This window comes from Moschus berezovskii, chromosome 16 (genome assembly GCF_049115385.1).
Source record: "Moschus berezovskii isolate FMDL1 chromosome 16, NW_MosBer_1.0, whole genome shotgun sequence".
NCBI classification, from domain to species: Eukaryota; Metazoa; Chordata; class Mammalia; order Artiodactyla; family Moschidae; genus Moschus; species Moschus berezovskii.
The window spans coordinates 15,638,941-15,656,349 of NC_142475.1; the positions used below are offsets into that span (position 1 = coordinate 15,638,941).

Sequence of the window (17,409 nt, forward strand, 5' to 3'; positions counted from 1 at the left end):
GGGTGCTTTCATGAAAATGATAGGTGCTTGATAAGTGTTTCTCAAATCAATAAGTGAATAACAAGTACCAAGGGTTCCCATTTATACTGACTTCATTAAAAAAATATTCAAATTATGGATTTGTGTGATTCTAATGTTTTCATTCCAAAGCTGGTCAAGCTTAGAAATACTATATATGTTTGGTGTAGTTCCAAAACTAGCAATAATTTAGGGTCAGAAAGTTATATAACTCAGAACTGATATAATATCTCTTAAGCTACATTTTGTCATCCAAAGGTGTTTTTCCTGACCTAAAGATATCTTTGTATAGATAACTAGTAAGTAGAAAATGTCAGAGCTTAGTGTAAAATATGAATGATCACCTTAGAAAGTGATTGTACTTTGTATCAAGTACTGAAATAGTAGGATTCACTTACTTAATAGGCATAAAGGTCCTTTCTTCATTGTGTGGATTTTTTTTTAAATCTCTAGCATATGTTGAAGAGATCTATTCAGAACTCACTTTGAAGAAGTCTTTCTCGAAAGCATTATTATAGAGTTGTAAAGTAGAAGTTTTCAAATTATTTATTAATCCCATTTTTTTCCATAATAACTAAAATAATTTATTCTCAGAAAAATTTAGAAATTTGTATAAATTTCTGATACTTTCTATACTTTTGTTTTTGGCCTTTAATGTGGTTACTAAGACATTTTTAGAAATTATTCTTTTAGATAATATTAATACATTTTAAATTCAAAACCTAGAAAGAAAATGGAAATGTTCCATAATATTTGAATATTCCAAAATTAAAATATCCCCTCTAAATAATCTGCTAATTAATTTTTTAAAACAAGATAAAAGTAATAATTGCCTGTAGTAAAACTCAAATAATACAGAAAGGTATGAAAAATTGTTCCCCCCATGTCCTTTAGTCCTTCTATGAAAAGATAATAAAGCTTCTTGCTTCTAATTCTTCCATAAGAAGGTAATGTATATGCCAGGCTATATGGATATGCTAAAACAGAAGTGTATGTGTATACATCCACATTTTATAATGCAAATGATCATTTGTTTAGCCCTTATTTGTGAAAAAGTGCATATAAAACCACAAAACCATCCTTTCCTATGCTAAAGTTTTTTTTCTTTTGCCTAAAACTGATATATCATAGCAAAGTACATCCTGATTCTTAGTTCCCAGACTTTGAGAGAAGTTTATTAATTTTGCTTCCAGATTCAAAATGCAGAAGCTATTAAGACTTGAACTATTTAAAATGAATTAATAGAAAAACTACCATCAGGGCTGGATTTTCTTGCTTTTTTTGTTTTTTAAGTTTTTATTGAATTTGTTACAACATTGCTTCTGTTTTATGTTTTGGTTTTTTGACTGAAAGGCCTGTAGGGTCTTACTTCCCTGACCAGGGATTGAATCCACACCCCCTGCATTGAAAGGTGAAGCTTAACCACTGGGCTGCCAGGAAGTCCCCAGGACTGAATTTTCTAATTCCAGGGTGCTGTATAGCCACTTTGTAGCCCAGTTTGTGTTCTGTTTAGATGATTTCAGAATTTTCTATGTGTAACTGGGAAGGAAATGGTGAACAAATGATTTGCCAGTTGGCACCCCCATTTGGACTGCAAGATCAAACCAGTCAATCCTAAAGGAAATCAACCCTGAATATTCATTGAAAGGACTGATGCTGAAGCTGAAGCTCCAATACTTTGGCCACCTGTTGCAAAGAACTGACTTATTGGAAAAGACCCTGATGCTGCTCTGAAGGCAGGAGGAGAAGGGGACGACAGAGGATGAGATGGTTGGATGGCATCACTGACTGGATGGACATGAGTTTGAACAAGCTCCAGGAGTTGGTGACGGACATGGAAGCCTGGCATACTGCAGTCCGTGGGGTCGGAAAGAGCTGGACACAACTGAGCAACTGAACTGAACTGATCCCCATTAGGGAGCGAATGTTGGCCTTTACCGACAGGGGGTGCCAGTTGCCAATCCAGGAATTCCCCAATCCAGACTCCAGACTCTTGGTCAGAGGTGCTCTGTATCATCTCCTGGGGGACCCACAGGATAGGAGTGTGTGACCAATCTGTGACCTCACTGCTTTTTCCATTCAAACTTTGGAGTAAGAGTCTTAGCATAGCTAATAGCCTTGAGCAATCAAAACACCCACATCATTTATTTTTAAATTTTTTGGCCATGCAGAATGGCTTGTGGTATCTTAGTTCTCTGACTTGGGATCAAACCTGGGCCCTTGGCAGTGAAAGCATGGAGTCCTAACCACTGGACTGCCAGGGAATTCCTACACATCATTCTTTTTGTTTTGTTTTTCTTTTTTTTTTTTCTTCACACATCATTCTTAACAGATGCTTTATTCCACACTTGGCGTTGAGATAAGAATGGTTTTTAAAGGGAAAAAAAAAATTTTTTTTTCACATTGAAGTAATCAAAGAGTGTTGGATGGTTATGGTCAAATAATCTGTGTTCTTTTGGCAAATACAATAGATGGTCAGAGCATCTAACATTACAAGCATCTCATTATTATAAAGCTAATTTGGTGACCCAATTCTGAATTGTTTCACAAATGTCAATATTGTGAACATCATAAAGCCGTTTCATGTAGCCCATGTGCCTCTGTTGGGTAAAAGGAGAGTGATCCTCTAGTAGCAAGGCAGGGCTGTGTCTGAAAAGTTGAAAGCCTTTGCTCACAAAGTGTCATTTCATCTAAAACTTTGTCAGCTCCTCTTGTCCCCAGAGCTTATAAAGTTAAGGAGTGAGACTGGCTGTAATCTCAAGGTTCTAATTGCAGGAACAGAATCGGTATAATCTCAGAGAGCTGTTGATAGATACGGAATTTCTCTTTTCAGTTCTTGTTGCTTCCAGCAAAAGTTAAGGAATTCCCTGGCAGCAGTAACCCACATGAAGTCAAATTGGAGACCTTCAGCTTTACTTCAGAAACACCACCCAGCAAATGTATTGGGCAATAGCTGAGATATTGCAAGCTAACAACCATGTCTTTATTTCTGCACCTACTGAAAGAAGTCTGCAAACATCAAAGCCAGGCTTTAATAACTGTTGAAGGTCAAAGGGGGGCCAGTGTGTATTATGTTCGTCTAAATTACCCTTTCAGTTTAATAGTGTGCAGCTGATGTGAATAAACACACAACTCTATCCATTACCATTACTAGGACAGGGATCTGTCTGCCTCACTCGTTTCCAGAAAAAAGAGTTCTGAGAAACCAGTTATGGATCATAATTTTCGTTTGAAATCTGTCTCATTTTTTTCCTATTTATCCAGGGAAGGGGGTGAAGTTAAAAAGGATAGTTTTGTTACTTTGTCAGGCAAAGGAGGAAACAGCTGGACTCCTGCCTGCCTCTCCCCCACCGGGGAGGATTTGATGAGAGGTTTTATAACAATGTTCAAAGGCAGGGTCTGTGACAAGACTCCGGTGTGTGCAGGGCTTGCACTCCCTTAATCTCATCTCAGGTGGTTGGCCTCCTAATCTTTAAACATTTTTTTTTCCTTGTAAAATATAGATTGTTATTGTTTAGTCGCTAAATTGTGTCTGACTCTTTTGTGACCCCATGGACTGTAGCCTGCCAGGCTCCCCTGTCCATGGGATTTCTCAGGCAAGGATACTGGAGTGGGGGACTTCCCTGGTGGTCCGGTGGTTGGGAATTTGCCTGCCAGTGCAGGGGACACTGGTTCACCCCTGGTCCGGGAAGATTCCAGTGCGGCAGAGCCACTAAGCCTGTGTACGCCACAACTACTGAGCCTGCCCTGTAAAGCCCGTGCTCTGCAACGAGACACCACCGCAGGGAGAAGCCCGAGCACTGACGCTAGAGAGGAGCCCCGACTTGTTGCAATTAGAGAAAGTTCGAGCACAGCAATGAAGACCCACTGCAGCCAAAAATAAATGAATAAAATTTAATAAATAAAAGAAAGAATACTGGAATGCGTTGCCACTTCCTTCTCCAGGGGATCTACCCCACCTGGGGGTCAAACCCACACCTGCATTGCAGGCAGTTTCTTTACCACTGAGCCACCAGGGAAACCCAAAATGTAGTTCTCAAATTTTTCTTAACAAAATAGAAGTAACTAGCAAGATATAATAATTCATACTATCATATACACTTATGAAAAAAATAATGCATATTATATTGAATCAATATACGTGATCCTGATTCCAAATACTTAAAAAAAATTCTTCAGTGACAAAAGAAGAGGCTGTCCACTGCAGCTGTCCAGTTGTACAGGAGCTTTGGGCTGGGAGGGTGTTTCAGCCCAGCACCTCACCAGGAAGTCATCAGGTTCAAAGGTGAACTCATGGCAGTTCAGTGTGGGGACTAACTAAAAGTTTATTTTCAAGCGTAGTTATTTAGTGGATCACTATGGATTTGCTTCAAGTTTTCTGGATATCACAGCTCTGTTAAAGAGATTTTTTTGGAGGGGTAAAAACACTGCTTTTATCTAAGTACTTGTATGTGACACAGTGATTGCTTACTAATATTTGCAAGAAAGAATTCCTTTATCATTAAAATTATTTTCTTAGTAAAAAATGGATACATGTTCATATTAGAAACTTTGGAAAATATAAACTCTAAAAAGATAAAATCTAAACATTACACATAATTCAGTCAAAAATCATGTTGATGTATCTGAGGGATTATTTTTTTGTGTTGCAATAGCAAGATAGCCAAAGCACAACTATTCATAGAACTTTATGTCTATTGAACCACGGAGCATAGCACTTCTGAATTTTCCTCATTGGAATCTATTGGAGATAGTAGGTTACAGAGATTGTTCCAATAATACTTGCTATATTAGTAAATATTGATTAGTGTCATAGAGCAATTATGCCCAAGCATATTAGCACTTAGCTAACTACGATTTATGAGAACTAATTGATATCTTAGAAAGAAACACTGAAACTAAAGTTTTTATTTAAAGTTATTTTTTAATGCGTTCTAATTGTTGACCATTCTAAAGGAGATCAGTCCTGGATGTTCATTGGAGGGACTGATGCTAAAGCTGAAACTCCAATACTTTGGCCACCTCATGCGACGAGTTGACTCACTGGAAAAGACTCTGATGCTGGGAAAGGTTGGGGGCGGGAGAAGGGGACGACGGAGAATGAGATGGCTGGATGGCATCACCGACTCTGTGGACATGAGTTTGAGTGTACTCCGGGAGTTGGTGATGGACAGGGAGGCCTGGTGTGCTGTGATTCATGGGGTCGCGGAGAGTCGGACACGACTGAGCGACTGAACTGAACTGAACTGAACTGAATTGTTGACCAAATGTTAGCAAAAAGATTGTTAAGACCTTTGGAGCAGGGAAAGTGCCTTACAGGACTTAGTACAAATTTCACATTCTGAATACTTGTTGATGCTATTTATTAATAAATGTTCTTTATTCTTACATAATCATGGTAATTTTCTTAGAACTGAGTATAATTTGCTATAGGGAAAATATGGCCAAAATTTTTATAAAATTATTTTGTACTGCTGGTTCAATATTTACAATTTCGATTGAATGTTATTAAAAATAAAGTGTTGGAAAGCTTCTCTGTGTGAATTTTGTTATAGAAACATATTACTTTTGACTTGTGTCGTTGAAAAAGAAAAACATTTTTTAAATCACAAACTCCGTCAAAGGTAAGGAGTATAACAACACAGGGAAATATGGTTGACTCTTTAGACAGCTTGTTATCATTTAATAACACACTTCAAAGAGATTGCTGTGTTTGTGTGTTTGAAAGGCTAACATACAATGTGTTCCTTTTCACATTGAACACAATCATAATTTTCCCTAAGTGTGGGAAGAACACTCAAAACCCCAACCCAGCCAACTAACAAATCAATCAACCTGGATACCAGCATTTTATTTCCAGTTTTCTCATTGCAGTTAGAATCTGAAGTCATGACTTATCTATAAGAATGCCCCTTGGACCCTTTTGGGTCAGTTTTATTTGATTTCCTGCCTACAGTGACTGATTTAGGAATGGGTCCTTATTCTGCGCTGGAGGCTGGACCAATCAGAAGCTTCTCAGACTCTCCTGCCTGCCTTTCTCCTGGGATTGGTACCTTGGTGGTCTCTATAGAGTCCGCAGCATCTTCCCCTTGAGACAGATGGAGCCAGGAGGTTTTTGGAACACAATACCTAAAGTCAGCTGTACTCTGGATTTTTGTTACATGATCCTATGAATTCCTCTTTTTTCCCTTTTTATACTAGTTGGGTTTCTGTCACATACAAATAAAGTCTTGATATTAAAAGCAGAAGTGTCTTATAATAAGTTGGAGAAAATATTAAATACAAGAGCAGAAATTAATGCTAAAGATAATAGAATAAAAAATCATTCTTTAAATAGATTAATAAAATGGATAAACTTCTGGACAAGACTGATTAAAAAAATAGCACAAATAAACTATATTAGATGAAAAGAAGGCATTGAATACAGATGCAAGAGATTGAAAGGTGAAATTTAGATGAAGTGTGCAAATTCTATAACAAGGCAAATGACCAAAATCTGAATGTTCCCATTACCATTAAAGAAATTGAATCAGTAGTTTAAAATTTTTTCCCAAAGAAAATATCAAGCTCCAACAGTTTTATAGGTAAACTCCATCACACGTTCAAGGATATTTACAACAGTGAACTCTTATGTAAAGGAAGAAAGCCAGTTTCACAGATGAACGTGACTGTGGCCTTCTTCTGAATTTGAGTGTATGAAATATGTTATAAATATGTACATTGACCAAGGTGAATTTATCTACTATAAAAAACTCATTACTATGGGTGTATTTTACCATTATTAGCAAAATGAGTAGAGAAAAATTGTATGATCTCATTGTAGTTGTTGCTAAGTTGTGTCTGACTCTTGGGACCTCACAGACTGTAGCCCACCAAGCTCCTCTGTCCTAGACAAGAATGCTGGTGATTGTTCAGCTGCTCAGTCACGTCCGACTCTTTGTGACCCCACGGACTGCAGCTTGCCAAGCTTCCCTGACCTTCACTGTTTCCCAGAGTTTGCACAAACTCATGTCCATTGAGCCACTGATGTCATCTAACAATCTCATCCTCTGTTGTCCCATCTCCTCCTGCCTTCAATCTTTCCTAGCATCAGGGTCTTTTCCAGAGTTGGCTCTTTGCATTAGGTGGCCAAAGTATTGGAGTTTCAACTTCATTATCAGTCCTTTCAATGACTATTTGTGGTTGATTTCTTTTAGGATTGATTGGTTTCATCTCTAGTCTTCTCCAGCACCACAGTTCGAAAGCATCAATTCTTCGGGCTCAGCGGTCTTTATGGTCCAACTCTCATATCTGTACATGACTACTGGAAAAACCATAGCTTTGACTATGCAAACCTTTGTCAGCAAAGTGATGTCTCTGCTTTTTAATATGCTGTCTAGATTTGTCATGGCTTTCAAGGAGCAAGCGTCTTTTAATTTCCTGTCTTCAGTCACCATCCACAGTGATTTTGGAGCCCAAGAAAATAAAATCTGTTATGGTTTCCACTTTCTCCCCATTTATTTGCCATGAAGTGATGGGACTAGAGGCCATGATCTTAAGTTTTTTTTTTTTTCTTATTGTTGAGTAGTGCTTATGATATTCCTTTGAAAAGGTGCAATTATTATCTTTCAGGAAACTGAAACTTAAAAGAGGTTAAACAATTAGTTGAAGATCATAGAGCTAGTAAGTGGTAGATCCGGGCATTGACGCCTGCTGGAATTACTCCAAAGTCTGTGGTCTTAAAACTGCTCTTCAGAAGTGCTTCTAACATTATCTTTTGGTGACCAAACTTTACAAATTAGCAAGACATTTCTAAAACAACTTGAAACAAATAGGTATACGTAAAATGTTGCGTGTGTAACAAAGAATGTTACAGCACACCAATATGATAATTTTGTAAACATGGAATTGTTTGGAGCAAGGGTTAAATCACCTAAGGTATATCTACACAAAAGAAGAGTCTGCAACATCTTTAAAAATGAGGTCGATCAATACGTATCTATATGGAAAACTTTCATGACGAGAAGAAAGCAATCTGTAGATCAATCCTGGGTGTTCATTGGAAGGACTGATGCTAAAGCTGAAACTCCAATACTTTGGCCACCTCATGTGAAGAGGTGACTCACTGGAAAGACTCTGATGCTGGGAGGGATTGGGGGCGGGAGGAGAAAGGGACGACAGAGAATGAGATGGCTGGATGGCATCACTGGCTCGATGGACATGAGTTTGAGTGAACTCCGGGAGTTGGTGATGGACAGGGAGGCCTGGCGTGCTGTGATTCGTGGGGTCGCAAAGAGTCGGACACGACTGAGTGACTGAACTGAACTGAAAGCTCCATTTATATAAATAAGTCAAAACCAAACTAGATGATCAAGTATGTAATGGATAGAAAACTATCTGCTGGTTACACTCCTCAGAACCCTCAGGAGTGGTGGTCTTTGGGGAGGTAAGTGCAATAGACAGTGAGTGAAGGGAACTTTTAACTTCTTACATCTATAAAATTCTGTGTTGGAATTTATTCTACAACTAGGAGGTATTCATGTAGCACTTTCTATGGGAAAAGACTTCAAAGAACAAACATAAAATGGTTATACAGAGCCTCTACAACAGTGTAAAAATGTAAAGTCAGAAGTGTAAAAATGTAAAGTCAGAAGTAAACTGAGAAAAAAAATAGTTGGGAGTTTAAACCTCATAATTTCTTCACTTTTATTTAGGTAATATAATTTAATGCATACATTAAACTGTTAAAAAAATCAGTGAATGGAATCACACCAAGGAAAATCTGCATGCTATTTTATTTCCAATATAAAAATATTATCTATATAAAATTTGGTCCAGTTTCTTCCATTCAAATTTAAATGCTTTAATTTTATTCAAGCAAAAATCACATATCTGACATAATAAAATACTTCACATCATTAAGTTAGTTGAATTAGGTGTGCTCTTTCTTATTTTTCAGGCATAGTGGCTCATCTTTCCTACATGTTATTTCCTTCTACTTTTATTCTTCTGAGTTGACTCAGTAAGGCATGTCTGTTTTCCCACATCCAGCAATACAAGTGTTACAGAAGTATAATTTGTAACATTAGTAACTAGATTCATCATTAATCTTCAATTCATGTTGTTTCCCTTAATATATGGTATTTCCATAATATTTCCAGATATTTCAACCTTACACTTTCCAACAAGGAATAAGCCATTAGTTTAAAAATACTATTAAATTTCCAGACTAAATAACACTTGGCCCACTTAGAGTGATGCTGTCTTGAGAGGTCCTTGCACAGCTATTGCTTCGATCTCAACACGGCCTCCCTGTTGGGAAAATAACAAACAGATTTAAGAGAGGACCATAATGTCTACTGAAAACATGCATTTTTAACATTAAACTTTTCAAAGAAGGAAAGGAGGAGGCACACTCACCAAGAATCACTAAGAGGCTAGGCGACCATGCCCAACATGTTCATTTATGTTAGCTCATGTGATTCCCCTAGCAGCTCTGTTATCAGGGTTCTCTCAGTGCAGAGGATGATACACTGAAGCTTAGAAAGGTTGTTTAACCCCTCCCAGAACACAAAGCCAAACGGCAGAGGTTCAAACCCTTGTCTGACGTCAAGTTCAGAGCTCCTTCTATCTCATTCTGTACCTTAATAAATTTGATGATACCGATCATTCCAAGTAACAGTCAAAGCAACAAAAATACCATTCACAGAAGCTAAATTTCTTTGGTGCAAAATTTCCAGTAGAAGTCCATGAGAATTGCTTCTTTAGAGGTAGAAATATCGTGCTGCTAAGGGGCATGGGAAGTGCTTCTAGTTCAGTTAGAAAACCAAAGTAAGAATGGTAAGAAATCTACGAGCCATTGTTCTTCAGATGATTTTTCCTAATGGAAAGCCTAGTGTTTTTGGCCACGCCATGCAGCTTGTTGGATCTTAGTTCCCCAACCAAGGATCAAACCCGGGCCCTCGGCAGTGAAAGCACAGAGTCCCAACCACTGGACCGCCGGGGCATTTCCTAGATATTTTATCATACAATAGAAAATTAAAATTTTAGCTATAGAACTCATAAACCTGGCTCAATTTATAGTCGTTATGTAACAGTAAAACAATACAGCGGCTGTTTTACTTCTCATAGTTTAACTAAATGATCCTGTTGTATTCACATTCATGTGTGGCCTTGATTTTTTTTTTTTAAAGATTTCTTATTCTTAGCTGTGGTGGGTCTTCATTGCTGCAAGGGCTTTTCTCTAGTGGTGATGAGTACGGGCTGCTCTCTTGTTGCGGTGCATGGGCTTCCCATGGCGGTGGTTTCTCTTGTTGTGCAGCAAAGCTAGGCACACGGGCTCAGCAGTTTTGGCACACGGGTGTAGCTGCCCCATGGCATGTAGGATCTTCCCCGACCAGGGACTGAACGCGTGTCCCCTGCACTGGCCAGTGGACTCTTACCACTAGGTCACCAGGGAAGCTTGTGGCCTTGATTTTTAATTTTCTTAATTTTTAAGACAAATGTGTACTTACTTTGGGCAAAGCAGCAACTTGGTAAGCAGCTCTCGCAGGAAAACTACTCTGGAAATCTGATTTAAAAGAATTTCATTTTAGTTTTTTCAGATACTGTATTGTAATTCAACACTGCAGGATCAAGAATCTGGTAAGTGATTCAGATCTATGTCAGTTCTTAGATACAAGCAACATTGAAAAAAAGAAGCTCATGTTCATATTTGTTTGACAAAATACTTTGCCATGAGTCCCACAATATCTAATATTCTTAAAAATAGCTTTCTGGGAAAAAAATGAAAATATACACTCTGCAGAATCTAACATGCAAGCTTACATGCTGTATTAACTCCTTTAAAATTCCACCTTTATAAGGTGTTATCCCCATTTAGGATATGAGGAAACCAAGGCACAGAAATGTTAACTAACTAGCTAATGGATCTGAGACAGCAGGACAGATTGTGGCTAGACCTCACCACAGCAATAATAAATGCAGTCATGTGTTGAAAAAGTGATTAGGAGAGTACAGAAAACCTGAGAAGGATGTAAAAAAATTAAGCTTAAGGATTTGTCTGGTTGTAGTATGTTTTTCTAGGGAATGCAATAGAAATGTCTTGGATCTTTTTCATGGGGACACACTTCGTGTTTCTAATCATCTATTAATTCTTTTAGGACAGCATCTATGGCTATTTCTTAAACCTCGCCTAACATTCTTAATGTATTATTGTTGTTTAGTTGCTAAGTCGTGACCCCATGGACTGTAGTTCACCAGGCTCCTCTGTCCGTGGGATTTCCCAGGCAAGAATACTGAAGCGGGTTGCCATTTCCTTCTCGAGAGGATCTTCCAACCCAGAGATCAAACATACCTCTCTTGCATTTGTAGGCAGATTCTTTTACCACTGAGCCACCAGGAAAGCCCTTCTTAATTTATAATGGACACAAATATTAAGATTAATATATATCTTTTTAAAACGTTTATTTGGCTATGTTGGGTCTCAGTTGCCATGCATGGGCTTAGCTGCCCTTCAGCATGTGGAATCTTCTGGGACCAGGGATTGAACTCACATCCCCCTCACTGCAAGGTGGGTTCTTTACCGCTGGGCCATCAGGGAAGTCCAAAAGATACACTTCTCTTTAAAATGGAAAATAGTAATAAAGCCAAATAACTTACATTGTTTGTAGACATCATTGACAGTACTGAAGTCATTTATGTCAGCCAGCAAAACAGTTGCTTTTACCACTAGGAGATATATACATTGTCATTAGGTCTGTGTAGTTATTTGGTCTGATACAAAACACTACTTAGAAAAATGGTAGTGATGAAATAAAATTCACATTTTAATGCAAGACAAGAAAAATGTTAACGTAAAATTTCTTGTCTCTGCCCATTCAGTCCTCTTCCCTCCCCTCTAGAGCGCACTGGGTATCTTCATAGAGCGTTAGCCAGACCTCTTCAACAACAGAAATACCTGCTCAACCATAAAGTTCAATTCTTCTTTCGCTGGTGCTAGCCATGCAACTCCCTAAACCATAACATAACTTACTTATGAGCTTACTCATGCCACTAGCTATATTACCTGTGTTCTATTTTGCAAGATTATTGTTTCTTGCATTATCAAATGTGACCGAGTCTCCAATAAAAATAACTAGATGACTTGAAATTATTGACCTAAAATACAGTTCTTCAAGATTGATGATTATAATAGTTGTACTCTAGATATGGGAAGCAGCAACAGGAGAGAATCGTTTCCTGGCTTCTGGCTACTATTAACAGAGTTGTAGTCCACTAACACATATCAGCAAAGTCCTCGCCCGCCCTGGCAATGAGCATGTTTGGCCCTGTGGGACAAACTGGTCATGAAATACCTCCCAAACTTTGATTGAAATTAAGATCAAACGGGAGCATCCAGTTCTATAAGAATCAAGTCATTAGCCACTGTAGTTTTCAGGAAGATCAGGATAAGGCACTTCGTGCTCTAGGGAAATTGGCAGAATCGGCCCCCAGACAATATTTTCAGTAGAAAATGTTATGAATCTAGTTTTACATATGTTCTCATACCTAGCACTAAAACCATTATCTGTTCCTCACAGATAGCACTAACCTTGTGCCAAGATGTGTGCCAGGTCATGTATATGCTGGCCTCTCCCCTTACCTCTTCAGAATAGTCCTCAGAGCTTTCTGAAAGACTGTCTGCCAGGTATCATCCTCCAGTTGGGTCAAATAAAGTGTTCCATTTTTTTTCTTAGATTGACTACTGATTAATTTTTTACTGATATTGTGTATATGGCTCTAGATCAACTACTGATTAATTTTTCATTGGTATCATGTCTATGGGACTGAAATTCAGCCAACTTCAAACAACAAAAGATATGGCAGGACATAATTATTAGATGCCATGTGTTCTTTAAAAAGACCAAAGAAATATCAAACAGAAATGTGAAATAATTTCAAGTTGCTCACCATTTGTGAAGTCACAGCCTGCTGCTTTCAGAATTTCACCTATGTTTGTTAGAGCCTGTGAACCAAGGCAAGAAAGCCCTTAGGCACTAATGTGACATGGAAGATTTAACTCAATTCAGTTAACCATCTTTTACTAACACTTCCTATGTTGCAGAAAAATCTTCCTTTTCTAGGAAATTCACTCTTCATAAGCCACCTCTATACAAGTAAACTGCCTCTTGGCTTTTTTTGATGGAATGAATCTTTCTGAAATATAGTGAGAATTTGTCTCTTTTTGTGAGGAGAAAGGCTGAAGTCTCTTCCTCAATGCTAGAATTGTGAAATTCTCAGCCAATGTCAACTAAGCTAAAACAGAAATAACTACTGGGGCTCCTAATTCTGTTATCACTTTCAGGAAGAGTAAGAGCTAGTAAGCATTAAAACCTGTTTTCTTTGAAGCAATATTTTTAAAGAGGTTGTTTCCTTTTTCTTAAAAAACAATTATTAGTAAATTCTGCGTGTTTGACACTTCAGCCTTTGGAAAAACATTACTTTTTCACTCTGTCCTTAATTTATTGTTTTTCCAATTCACTCTTCCACTTTGACTGATCACATTACAGTAGTTGATGATTGAAAAAAATTTAATCTTCTAAATGGGTTATACATGGATATGGCAAAAAATTCAAAAGGTACAAAAAACATATACAGTGAAAAGATGTCTTTCACCCTTACTCTCCCTCCCGAGTTTCCTTCATCAAAGGCAACCACTAGAAAACTGTTTCTAGTTTCTTGTATATCCTTCCAGAGACCGCCAATGCCTATACCAGCATAAATGTATATATATCCTTAGACAGAGAGACACAGACAGAGACAGACACACACATACGGTAGCTTATTATGTAAGTTGTTCTGTATCTTGGTTTTATTATATAATAATTTATCTGGAAGATATTTCCATATTAATTTAGCTGTACAGATCTAGCAGGATTTCTTTAGTTAGTTCCTCATGATGCACATTTTAGGTTATTTTCTACCTTTGGACATAAAAAATGATTCAATGAATGTACTAAATGATAATTTAATTCTATTTATTGGATTAGAATTATACCCCCATCCTTAAATATTTTTAGAAAACATACTACATACTGCATGTAACCTTTGATATTTCTCTCTAACAAACACTGATTTTTACTTCTGTGGTGGTGGATTATTTTTACGGTCATTGGCCCTAAAAAAATTTCCCAACTCATGTGGAAGTGGCAAGATGTTTTCACAATTCACAACTGCTTTCACAATTTCCTTCCCATTTCACTGAAATGTAACTTGAGATATAACACTGCATTACTTTTAAGTAAATAACATGATGATTTAATACATGTATGTATTGTGAAATGATTACCACAGTAAATTTAGTTAATACCCAATAATTCAGGTTTAAAGTCACCTTGGCAAGTAAAATCTTTTCTTTTTTTTTTAGGTTGTTAAATGATTCATTACATTTCCAACTTTCTATTGACGTAAAACTGTTTTACGTAATAAGTCAACCAATAACTTAAAAAGCACCTATCTGATAATCTCTATAAACTAAATCAGCCAAATGGATTCTTAATATTTCTCAATATGATGAAAAAGAAGTAGAAAAGGGAACCTCAAATGTGGAAAATGACTCACCTGTTTAGCCTCTTCCGCCACCCCTCCTGGCACAAGCTGTCCACTTGCAGGGTCCATGCCTAGCTGTCCTGAAATGTAAATGGTCCTGTCGACTAACACAGCCTGACTGCAAAGAACAGAAATCCAATACATGTAAAATATAAAATGTAAAACTCAATGCTAAGAGATTTCTTTGCCAAGATCCAAAAAGTATTGGACTTCATGGAAATTAAAATCTTTTGCTTATTGAAAGACATCTTTAAGAAAATGGAAACCCACGTCGCAAATTGGGAGAAAATATTTGTGAAACACTTATTTAACAACAGATTTGTATTCAGAATATATAAAGAACTCTTACTTAATTCAATAATATAAAGACAAACAACCCAGCAAAATATTGGGCAAATGATCTGAATAGACACCTCATAAAAGAAGACATACAAAGAGTGAAGGAGTAATGCAAACCAAAGCCACTCTACCATACCATTCATTACACACAATAAGGCATGACTGATGATAAGTATGAGTGAGGACGTGGAGAAAATGGAATCCTCATGCTTTGTTGGTGGGTATGCAAAATAGTAGAGACACTTTGGAAAGTAGTTGGGAGTTTCTTAAACACTAAACAGGGAATTCTCTGGGTCCAGTAGTTAGGACTTGGCACTTTCACTCCAGTGGCTGGGTTCAATTCCTGGTCAGGGAACTGAGATCCCATAACCGACAAAAGAAAGCACTGCCAAGCACTCAAGAAAATAATTAGACAAGGTTAATCATTGCTGAAGGGTCAAGAAGGATACAGGGCTTACTTTCCAAACTGATCATTTTTGCAGTGAGGAAACTAAATATCAGAATTAGTAACAAGATCACAGGGAAGGGCATAAGCTATGCTGAGACCTGAAAGAGAGCCAAACAAATCAACTTTAAAGGCAATTAATTCTCTCTTAGTTAAAAAGTCCCACCACTGTTTCTAAACATAAAATCTACCATTTTAAAGTACACATGTCAATGTCATTAAATGTTTAAAAAAATTTTTATAAAGAAACCTTAACTTCACCTTAAATTTAGAAGTAAAATCTGTTTTACCCCATTTCACGGTTATTCAGAAAATAAGATACTCTCATTTCTAAAGTCCTACTTCCCTACATTTTGTTCAACATGCTCCCAACTTTCCTCCTTTATTTCGTGAAGTCTCCCCTCATACCTTTTTTCCTTTATAACTTTAAATACAATTGGTAGTTTTATAACACAATTGGTATTGAGTCTCGGTGCGTTGCCTACTATGGTTCAGGCCCAGTGGATGGACATAGTGAACCCCGAGGTAGGTTGCCCAGTGAACCCCGAGGCCCGCAGCAGCTCTGACCTGGACCAGCCCAAGCCCCAAACCCCCACCCCACACGCCCCGAGCGCCCACCCCTGGGTGGCGACCCCAGACGCCTCGAGTGCTTCTCGGCTCCCACAGCCCTCCTGTACCTGTAGGGACCAATGGCCGCGGGGGCTTTCGCGGTGCTGATCACCCTTCTGACCAAAGACGACATGGCTAACCCTTTTCCCTTGCCGCCCCTGGGAAACAACTACACAGTACACGGTTCTCGCTCGCGCTACACCTGACCAGCCAGGGCCAGGATCGCTGCTTTAAAGCGTCGCCGAGGAGGGGCGGGGGGGGGGGGGGGGTCGCTTGGCATTCTGGGAGTTGTAGTCTCCGTGCGACTCCGGGCCTCCTCTGGGAGTTGTAGTCTCCGTGCGACTCCGGGCCACGTGGAGGTCGCGGTCACACTGGCGCATGCGCCCTCCGGTTCGCTCTCCGCGCTCGGCGCGTCGGTGACTGTGGCAGAACCTTGTCATCCGGACTCGGCGGGTATTCCTGGTTTCTTCCCACCGGGCGTCTGGCAGGTAGGTCGTGAGGGGCTGGCGTCCTCCAGGGATCGCGAATGTGGGAGAGAGTGTGTGGCCGCCCCTGCGGGTGCACGGTATTGGCAGGGCTCCTCTTGGATTCTCAGCTAAGCCTACTCTTCTTCCCTTGCTGCCAGCGCCGGGGCCCTTCTTTCCGCTTGGCACCTCCTACTTTTACCAGAGAACTGGGGTCACGTCTTGGTGGGTGTCAAGCCAAAAAAAAAAAAAACAAACCCAAAAAACAAAAAGACCCGATGAAGCCAAAGATCAGAAAGAAGGATTTATTACTTGCTTCAAGTGAGAATACCGGGAGTCTTTCCCAAAGCAGTGTCTCCCCAACAGAAAATCCGAGACCTTTTAAGCTAAAGTAGGTTAAGTCGCTTGAGTCGTGTCCGACTCTTTTGCGACCCCTTGGACTGTAGCCTGCCAGGCTCCTCCGTCCGTGGGGATTTTCCCGGCAAGAATACTGGAGTGGGTTGCCATTTCCTTCTCCAGGTTTTAAGCTAGGGATACATGCATATTCATGAAGGGGCTCCAGCGGAAGGCAATTCTGCACAGACTCGTGCAAAGATCAACAGAATTCTAGTTTTAGTGGAAGCCACGGGGTCGGGGGGATGGGGTCATAAGAAAGGTCAGCATCGTCATCCCAGTTGATCTGATGATTGAGTGCCCCAGGGGGTTCAAATTCTGCAAAACAGCTGGAGAAAATGCTTCAGGCTAATCTTGGAAATAAAAATGGGAGTTTACAACTGATTTTCGTTATTGGTACTTCTGCCTGATAATAGTTGTTTTTAAGGTCCCTTTCAGTTGCTCAGTGTCTGACTCTCTTTGAGACCCCATGGACTGTAGCCCACCAGGCTCCTTTGTCCATGGGATTTCCTAGGCAAAAATCCTGCATGGGCTGCCATTTCCTGCTGCAGGGGATCTTAAGATCGTTTTTTT

General features: G+C 39.0%; 2 protein-coding genes across 2 annotated transcripts in view; one reads left to right on the forward strand and one right to left on the reverse strand.

Moving 5' to 3' along the window:
• Nucleotides 1-8,773: 8,773 nt before the first annotated feature.
• Nucleotides 8,774-16,220, reverse strand: RIDA (reactive intermediate imine deaminase A). The gene is made up of 6 exons (XM_055432426.2): nt 16,048-16,220; nt 14,599-14,704; nt 12,949-13,003; nt 11,659-11,727; nt 10,512-10,567; nt 8,774-9,309 (listed from the first exon to the last, which is right to left on the reverse strand). The coding sequence occupies exons 1-6, from the start codon at nt 16,110-16,112 to the stop codon at nt 9,247-9,249; spliced, it is 414 nt and encodes a 137-aa protein (XP_055288401.1). The 5' UTR covers nt 16,113-16,220; the 3' UTR covers nt 8,774-9,246.
• Nucleotides 16,221-16,370: 150 nt separating this feature from the next.
• The window catches only part of POP1 (POP1 ribonuclease P/MRP subunit), a 32,935-nt gene continuing 31,896 nt past the window's right edge, over nt 16,371-17,409 (forward strand). Inside the window, exon 1 of the mRNA XM_055432355.2 lies at nt 16,371-16,467. The gene's annotated coding sequence lies outside the window, so the exon portion shown is untranslated. The remainder of the gene's footprint in view (nt 16,468-17,409) is intronic.

Bases quoted from the DNA above. Each gene is read 5' to 3' on its own strand.
- RIDA (XM_055432426.2), bottom strand. From the start codon at position 16,112: ATGTCGTCTTTGGTCAGAAGGGTGATCAGCACCGCGAAAGCCCCCGCG. The intron at 11,728-12,948 runs GTGAGCAACTTG...TATATCTCCTAG, and splicing joins AGGCTGTGACTTCACAAATG to TGGTAAAAGCAACTGTTTTG. The intron at 9,310-10,511 runs GTAAGTACACAT...TTTTCCCAACAG, and splicing joins AAGTTGCTGCTTTGCCCAAA to GGAGGCCGTGTTGAGATCGA.